Below are 9,823 nucleotides of genomic sequence, written 5' to 3'. Positions count from 1 at the left end.
AATCTCAGAAACCATTCCTTGGTATGCACCAATCGCCAATTACTTAGTATCTCGCTCCTTCCCTCCTAATCTCTCCAAACATCAAAGGGATAAGCTAAAAAGCGAATCTAAATACTATGTGTGGGATGATCCATACCTTTGGAGATGTGGGATGGACCAAGTAATTTGGAGGTGCATTCCACAAACCGAATTCCACTCAATCTTGGAAGCTTGCCACTCCTCCAAAGGAGGAGGCCACTTCGGACCTCAAAGAACGGCAAGGAAAATCCTAGATTGTGGCTTTTGGTGGCCAACTCTTTTCAAGGACTCTTCTCATTTTTGTAAATCTTGTTCTCAATGCATTAGATTTGGTAATATCTCTAAGAAGGATGAAATTCCCCAACGAACCATGCTATTTGGTGAAATTTTTGACGTGTGAGAATTGACTTCATGGGGCCATTTCCAAATTCTAATGGTTTCCTCTACATTCTACTCGCCGTTGATTATGTGTCCAAATGGGTGGAAGCAATACCCACCCGGACGGATGATGCTAATGTGGTCCTTTCTTTTGTGAGAAATAATATCATTTGTAGATTTGGGTCACCACGAGCAATCGTGAGCGACCAAGGTTCACATTTTTGCAACAGAAGAATGGACGGACTAATGAGGAAATACGACATCATGCATAAAGTAGCCACAGGCTACCACCCACAAACAAACGGCCAAGTCAAGGTTTCCAATCAGGAGATTAAACGCATCTTGGAAAGGATTGTGAAACCTAATAGGAAAGATTGGAGTGCTAAGCTCACCGATGCATTATGGGCCTACCGAACGGCATACAAAATGCCAACTGGCATGAGTCCCTTTCGGTTGGTTGATAAACCACTATTTTATGGTTTATCTTGTGCTCAATTGAGTGATTTTTATCAACTCTTTACCCACTTATTCATACTATTTGCATGGTTTTACATTTGCCTTCCTAATTATGTGCTTTGATTGAAAACATGCTTCTTTGGCCTTAAGTTCCCTACGCTTAATCCTCTCTTATTACCATTAGATGCCATGATATGTGTGTTAAGTGATTTCAGAGATTATAGGGCAGGAATGGCTCAGAGGATGGAAAGGAAGCATGCAAAAGTGGAAGAAATACAAGAAGTTGGAGAAATTGCTAAGCTGTCCAGCCTGACCTCTTCGCACTCAAACGGCTATAACTTTAGCTACAGAGGTCCAGTTGCGTTGGAAAGCTAACATCCGTGGCTTCGATTTGATATATAATTTGTCATAGTTGCCCTAACGATAAGTGACGCGAACGCGTGATCTACACGGACGCGTCCCAGTGGTGAAAAAACCAGCGTGTTTGAATTCGAAACCAGCGAATTCTGGGTTGTTTCTGACCCAGTTCTCAGCCCAGAAAATACACATTAAAGGCTATAAAGTGGGAGAATGCATCAGCTCATAATTCACAATTTTAGGATTTAGATGTAGTTTTTAGAGAGAGAGGTTCTCTCCTCTCTCTTAGGATTAGGATTTAGGATTTTTATTATGTTTAAGCTATGATCTCTTCATTCCAGGTTCTATGTTCCTCCAATATTTATCTTCTACTTTTATTTACTCTAATACTTTTATTTGTATTTGATTTATGTTGCCCAATTGACTTATGAACCTTTCCATGTTAGAGTTAAATTTATGTTTAGATGTAATTTGATGTGTTTCAGATTTATGAATGCTTTTAATTTAATTTAGAATTTTCCCTTTTGGCTTTGGTTGAGTCATTGGAGACACTTGAGTTATCAAACTCATTGTTGATTGAAAATTGGAATTCTTCAAGAATTAATTCAAGTTCCAATAACTCTAGCCTTTCCCAAGGAAAGACTAGGACCTGAGGAATCAAAATTAATTCATCCACTTAACTTACCTTCATAGTTAGAGGTTAACAAGGTGGGAGAAAAATCCAATTCTCATCACAATTGATAAGGATAACTAGGATAGGACTTCCAGTTCTTATACCTTGCCAAGAGATTTTATTATTGTTAATTTATTTTACTTGTCATTTAAATTACATGTTCCTTACTTTCAAAATCCCCAATTTACAAGACTCATAACCAATAATAAGAACACCTCCTTGCAATTCCTTGAGAAGACGACCCGAGGTTAAATACTACGGTTATCAATTTCAAAGGGTTTTGTTACTTGTGACAACCAAAACGTTTGTAAGAAAGGACTTTTGTTGGTTTAGAAGCTATACCTGCAATGAGGATTTATCTACGAATTTCTAGACCACGCAAAAGTTCTCTCTTCAAAATGGTGCCGTTGCCGGGGAATTGCAAACGTGTGCCTTATTATTAGTTAATGTAAATATTTTCTTTTGCTTGTTTATTTGTTTTTATTTTTGTTTTTATTTTTGATTTTTCATAAATTAAGAGGTTATTGGTTTTTATTTAGTTATTAAAAATTTTTTTTTCAAAAATTTGTTCTTCGTGTTCATCTTGATCTTCAAGTTGTTCTTAATTGTTTTCTTCGTTTTGATCTCAAAATTTTAAGTTTGGTGTCATTTTATTGTTTTTCTCTTTCCTCACTAAATTCAAAAATTCAAAATTTAAAACTCAAAATTTCAAATTCCCAAAATTCAAATTAAAAAAAATTTAAATTCAAATTTCAAAATTTCAAAATCTGAAATTTCAAAATTCAAATCTTTTTTTCAAAATTCATATCTTTTTCAAAATCTTATCTTATCTTATTTTAAAAAAAAATCAAATTTCAAAATTTAATATTCAAAAATTCAAATTTAAGATTTGAAATTTCAAATTTCAAATTTCAAATTTCAAAAATTTAAAATTCAAAATTTCGAAATTTCAAATTTCAAAATTTAAAATTCAAATTTCAAAATTTAATTTTCAAATTCAAAATTTAAATAACCTTTTAATTTAAAATTTGTTTTTTATTTTCGTTTTTAATTACTATTATGAGTTCTCACCCCTCTCTCTTTGAGTTTGGTTCCAGTGTTGTTGCAAGGAATGGAAATTATAACAGGAACATGCATCAAGGTCAAAACAATCAGAGATGGAAGGAGCCACGAGGATCTGATCAACCCTTCCGGCAACAACACCTTCCACAGTACCACAGACAAAGACCATTCCACGATGTATACCAAGACAATAGTTATGGTGGACCCTTCCGTGACAACCAACAACCACCAAATTACTATAGTCAAGAGCCATTCCAGGGGGCATACTAAGATGATAGATATGATGGACCCCTATCATAAGCCTATGAACCTCCTCAACACAACTTTGGACCACCATACTCACAAGCCCCCTACTACCAAACATCATCACATGATTCTGACCCTTATCCACCATACCAACCACCTTATGAGCCATATGAACCATACATAAAACCACCCCAATTTTCCATTTTACGAGCGCAACAAGAATCAAGGGAGCAACTCGAGGAAACATTTAAAAAATTTCATGCCAGACTTCACCAATTGAATCAAGCGATAAATAGACTACCTTCCCGACGTTCGGACACTCAAGGAACCCCCATGGCTTCATGTGGACAATCTAATGAAGAACGTAGCATGAAGGAGATACTAGAAACTCCAATGGACAGTACGGAGCATGACTTTGTACTGGAACAAGTGGAGAAAGCTATAATTATTGAAGAGGAAGAAGTGGTTGAAGACTTAGGAGATGCTGAACCCCCATGGGAAAGTCAAGTTATAAAGCCTCTTTCAAAGATGTTTGAAATTGATGTTGAGGAGGGTGTACAACCTCCAAGGCATATCATGGTTGAAGACTTTGATGGGGATGATCAAGAGATGGATTCCATCATTGATGAATTCTTATCTATATTTGAATTCTCTCCCATTGGACTTGACATAGAGATTAAAGAAGAAGAAGCACAACCTCCCATGCCCTTGATGAGCAATGAAGAAGAGATTGAATTGGAAGAAAGCTACCAAGAGGAAGAGGTTGATATTGAAGAAGCTTGCAAAGAGGTGGAAATTGTCAAAGAAGAGCACAAGGGAATTGAGCTGGAAATCACCTTGCCAAAGTTGTTGGAGACCTCTCCCCCAAAACCATCACCATCCATCCCTTCATTCAAGTGGGTAAATCTCTCATCTCTAACCTTAATTAGCTCACTTGAATATGCTTTGCTTGAGACAGATGGTCAGCTTAGAGCTCTTTGTGGCTATAAGAGCAAGCGGGAGATGGTTAGTGGTAGGAATTGTCATGCAAGATTCAATATGGTTGCATGCTCCAAATTGAAGTACAAAGGTTGGTACAATTCTCAATTGAATGGGTTTAGGGTTTAGGAAGCTGTTTGGATGTCTTAGTGAGAATTCAGATTGCCTGCCACCCGATTGGAACACTAATGATCAATAAGATGACGGGTGCAAAAGCAAGATTTGGGACTCCGGAATTCATTCTGGCAATCAACACTGTTGGGGCCTTATCACTTGCTTTAACTTACTTGAAGGCTTTCTGCGCCTAGTTTGGGACCCCAGAGGCCATTGGAATCACAAACATTGGTGGAGATTCCTGGATGAGTTCAAGCACAAGCCACCATAACAAAGGACTCCCCAAATGTCCAACTTAAGGACTTTAACTAAAAGTGCTAGGTGGGAGACAACCCACCATGGTATGATCGTTCCTTTTCAATTCTAATTTTATTTCGTTTTGTTTGTTTTAAAGTTTTGTTTTATTCTATTGAACCTGGAATTATTCATAACCTCCATATCAGTATTTGCATTCTGCATTTTGCATATTGCGTACTACATCAAAAAAAAAGCACGCACGCGACGCGGCAGCGTCGCTGACGCGTCCGTGTCACAAGTGCATTAGGAGAAAAGAAAAGTGAACAGAGAGTCATGCGAGAGCGTGGCTGGAGGCGTGCCTTTGGCACAAATTGATCCATGCGACCACGTCGCTAACGCGTCTGCGTCATTTGCGAAAAATGCCTCCCACGCGTCCGCGTCACCCACGCGAACGCGTGCCCTAAAAATCGACGTAAAAAGGGTCTATGGCAGCAAGTTGTGATGGAATGGGGCTAGACTCGTGCTGGAAGCCTAAGCCCTCCCACGCGAACGCGTTCCCCACGCGGCCGCGTCGTTTTCCAAAATTGGCCATCCACGCGATCGCGTCAACCACGCGACCGCGTCACCCAAAAATTTGGCAAAAAGAGTTTCGAACAGAGAGTTGCGCGAACGCGAGGCTGCACTCGCGCCAATCGCACAAATCAGGTCACGCGTCACCTGACCTTATCGCGCACCACACGACCGCGTCACTCACGCGTCCGCGTCGCCTGCGCCGCACAACTTATCCAGATCAGCGCCAATTATCTTGTCTTTTCTCTAATCTCTTCTATCTTTTCTTTTTCCTTCTTTCTTTCTTACTTTATTTCTTTCACTTCTCATTCCTTTTTACCTTCATTCTATTTTACTTAATTTATTTGCATATTTCATTCATTGTATTTTAATTTTGTTCATATTTTTCTTTTCTTTTCTAAATTTTTTATTTTTCCATTAGTGTCACTTGTTCATATTCAACTGTTGTGACTTTTCTGGTATTATTTTGGTACTCAGTGACTTGTTTTATACTGTTGGGTAACATTATTTAAATCAATACTAATCTTTTATGATACTTGTACTTCTCTTGCATTGATATGAATTTATACTATCTTGCATTACCGACACTTCCCCCCTTTGTTGCAAATCTTGCACTATTGATATGCCGTATGCTTCTACTGTTTTCTCCTTGCATGTTGTAGCTACCATGTAGTTGAGACCTTTATTATTTGGCATTACCAACCTATATTTTATTTATTTTTCTTATCTTTATTTCTGGGTTACTTTTCTCCCTTTTCCTCTTCTTTCAGGATGGCCACCGAGGAAGGGAAAAGGAAGACCTTCTATATGGGGAGACAGGCAAGTCAATCTGCACAACCTTGGAGATAAGCATCAGTTGTCGCAACCCGTCTACTTGCACATCTCAGCATGCACCGAGGACGGAGCAATCTTTAAGTGTGGGGAGGTCAATATCGATCTCCATGGGTTAGTTACTCTTCTAGCTCAACACCAATGGTTTATTTTCCTTGTTAGTTGTTGCATTTGCATGTTTGATTTTGTGCATATTTGAAAACATGCTTCTTTGGCCTTAAGTTCCTTATGTTTAATCCTCTCTTATTACCATTAGATACCTTGATATTTGTGTTAAGTGATTTCAGAGATTATAGGGCAGGAATGGCTCAGAGGATGGAAATGAAGCATGCAAAAGTGGAAGGAATACAAGAAGTTGGAGAAATTGCTAAGCTGTCCAGCCTGACCTCTTCACACTCAAACGGCTATAACTTTAGCTACAGAGGTCCAAACGACGCGGTTCCAATTGCGTTGGAAAGCTAACATCCGGGGTTTCAATTTGATATTTAATTTGCCATAGGTTCCCTGACGATAAGTGACGCGAACGCGGGATCTATGCGGACGCAATGCAGTGGCAAAAAAACCAGCGTGTTTGAATTCGAAACCAGCGAACTCTGGGTTATTTCTGACCCAATTCTCGGCCTAGAAAACACAGATTAGAGGCTATAAAGTGGGGGAATGCATCAGCTCATAATTCACAATTTTAGGATTTAGATGTAGTTTTTAGAGAGAGAGGTTCTCTCCTCTCTCTTAGGATTAGGATTTAGGATTTTTATTATGTTTAAGCTATGATCTCTTCATTCCAGGTTCTATGTTCCTTCAATATTTATTTTCTACCTTTATTTACTCTAATACTTTTATTTGTATTTGATTTATGTTACCCAATTGACTTATGAACCTTTCCATGTTAGAGTTGAATTTATGTTTAGACGTAATTTGACGTGTTTCAGATTTATGAATGCTTTTAATTTAATTCAGAATTTTCCCTTTTGCCTTTGGTTGAGTCATTGGAGATACTTGAGTTATCAAACTCATTGTTGATTGAAAATTAGAATTCTTCAAGAATTAATTCGAGTTCCAATAACTCTAGCCTTTCCCAAGGAAAGACTAGGACCTGAGGAATCAAAATTAATTCATCCACTTAACTTACCTTCATAGTTAGAGGTTAACAAGGTGGGAGAAAAATCCAATTCTCATCACAATTGATAAGGATAACTAGGATAGGACTTCCAGTTCTTATACCTTGCCAAGAGATTTTATTATTGTTAATTTATTTTACTTGTCATTTGAATTACCTGTTCCTTACTTTCAAAACCCCCAATTTACAAGTCTCATAACCAATAATAAGAACACCTCCCTGCAATTCCTTGAGAAGATGACCCGAGGTTAAATACTTCGGTTATCAATTTCAATGGGGTTTGTTACTTGTGACAACCAAAATGTTTGTAAGAAAGGACTTTTGTTGGTTTAGAAGCTATACCTGCAACGAGGATTTATCTGCAAATTTCTAGACGACGCAAAAGTTCTCTCTTCATTGGTGTACGGCAAAGCTTGCCATTTGCCGGTGAAAATAGAGCACAAGGCGTATTGGGCCATTAAGGAGTGTAATCCGAGTTTGGGTGGAGCCGGAATTGAGAGGAAGCTACAATTAGCGGAGTTGGAATGTTTGAGGCTTGAAGCTTATGAGAACTCTAGACTTTACAAGGAAAAAATGAAAGCCATCCATGATAGGAACATAAGAGGCAAAGAATTCAAGGCCGGTGATCTTGTCCTTCTTTACATTTCTAGATTGAGATTGTTGCCCGGTAAACTAAGGTCAAAATGGGAAGGCCCATATCAAGTAGTGAAGGCGGAACCCTATTGGGTTTACCATTTGTGCCATCCCTCAAGTTCGGATATCTTCAAGGTCAATAGGCACCGTCTCAAGTTGTATCATGGTGAACAAATGAAGAGCAACAAAGAGATTGAGGTATTCCTTTTGGAAGATACACCTCGTGGCAAAGAGCAATGAACAAGTGAAAGTCCAACTTAAGGACATTAAACAAAAGTGCTAGGTGGGAGACACCCCACCATGGTGAGATCTATCCTTTATACCCTTTTTGTATATAGATTTTAAACTCTTAATTGGTTTGTGATTGCTTAGCTATAGTCTTCTTTGATTAGTTTTAATCGTAAATACCTAGGACATTTTACTCATAAAGCCTTGCATTGAATTCTCCATGAATGACTTGATTGTGTGGTGGAAGAACACTTCTCTTTAGGTCTTGCATTGATTTTAGGTGTCTTTGACTTCTTTGGCTAGATTGGCATATGGACACATGATAATTAGGCATTTTTCTATTCATTCAAAAAAAGGGGAGGGGGGGGGGAGGCACGCGTACGCGCACTGTGCGCGTATGCGTCCCTAGCCTTTCGCAACTTCTGGGCCATTTACCAGAGAGTTGTGCAAATTCTGGGCCAGCTTTAGGCCCTAGGCATAACCAACATCACGCGTGCACGCATGAGACGCGTACGCGTCCATGACAATTCGCGCAAAAGCGCGCATACGCGCACTAGCCGCGTACGCGTCACCACTGCGTTTTGCGATCATAGGCTATTGTCCAGAGAGTTGTGCCCTGGTTGGGCCAATTTTATGCTACTGGCCCAGCTCAAACCACGCGTGGGCGCACCAGGCGCGCATGCGTACCTCGACCGTAATGCCAATCGATGCGTCAGCGCACCGTGCGTTCCGCGTCGCTCGCCAAATTTTATTTTCTAGTACTTTCTTCCCGAGAGTTGTGCCAGAGTTGTGCCCAACCTGTGCTGAGGGCACAACACATATGCATGCGCACGTGCACTTGGCGCTCGTGCGCACACTCACATTTCGCTACTTCACGCACACGCGCACCGTGCGCATCCGCACTCGTATTGATTTTTCCCACGCACGCGCACGCGTGCATGGCGCGCGCGCGTCGGTTTCACGGACAAATTGAATTAGAGTGCACCTTTCTCCCTCCTTTTCTTTCTTTCTTCTTCCACCACCCCTCCTCTTCACCTCTCCCCTCCTCTACCATCCCTACCTCCTCTTCTCTGCCACCACCTCCGGCAGACCCACACCTCTCTTTTCCCTCTTCCCTCTCTTCTTCTTCACTAACCTCTCTCTCACCTCCATACCCTATCTCCTCTTCTCCCTCTCAAGGTACTTCTCATTTCTAATTTTTGTTTCCTTTTTCCTTTTTTTTCCATTCCTTTAGTTACATGCTCTTACTCTTTTTCTTAATTAGTTTCATTCTTGTTCTCTATGTTTGTTGTATTTTCTTTCCTTACTTCTCTTCATTTTCTCATGGGTGTTCTAAGTGGAGCTTACTCTTGCATTGATGAGTTTGTTTGATTTACTTGCTTTCTTTTGTATTTAGTGGTGTGATATGATGATTGATGATGCTTTATGGGATGCTACATTGTCACTCTTCTCTAAGTTTTTGTCATAAAGGGATGCATACCAAGTGTATGATGAAAGACCCATATGACTTCTTGGAATTATTTTGACTAAAGTGTTCTCTATTTTGGTGTTCCTTCTCATTCACTTGTTTGTTCTTGTATGCATTGAGCTTACTACAATTCTTGCTTCATTTCTACAAGCTCATCCCCTATTTTTCTCATTTATTGTTGTTGATGTTAAGGGTGTGTGCTTCTCATGCCTCTTGTTTGCATGCCTATACCACTCATGCATCATATGCTAGTGACTAGCTATGATCTTCATTATTGTCTTAGTACATGTTGCAGCTGTCATGTATCTAGGCCATTCATTCTCTTGTGCTTTATCACTTGCATGATTATTCTTTCTTGGCGCCTCTTTAAGCTTAATTTCACCACCTTTCCTTCTTTTCTAGGATGGTGCTCAAAAGAGACAATGGAAAGGTGCCCAAGAAGGCACCATCACGGTCT

At 39.6% G+C, this 9,823-nt stretch overlaps 1 protein-coding gene across 1 annotated transcript; it reads left to right on the top strand.

Moving 5' to 3' along the window:
- Window positions 1–429: 429 nt before the first annotated feature.
- Window positions 430–7,910, top strand: LOC112763402 (uncharacterized). The gene is made up of 2 exons (XM_025809084.1): window positions 430–607; window positions 7,474–7,910. Exons 1-2 carry the CDS (start codon window positions 430–432, stop codon window positions 7,908–7,910), a joined length of 615 nt encoding a protein of 204 aa, XP_025664869.1.
- The last annotated feature ends 1,913 nt before the right edge of the window (window positions 7,911–9,823 follow it).

The sequence above is a fragment of the Arachis hypogaea genome, chromosome 17, assembly GCF_003086295.3.
Source record: "Arachis hypogaea cultivar Tifrunner chromosome 17, arahy.Tifrunner.gnm2.J5K5, whole genome shotgun sequence".
Lineage (NCBI taxonomy): Eukaryota > Viridiplantae > Streptophyta > Magnoliopsida > Fabales > Fabaceae > Arachis > Arachis hypogaea.
Note: the sequence above shows the minus strand (reverse complement) of the source record. Positions and strands in the feature narration are given on the sequence as shown.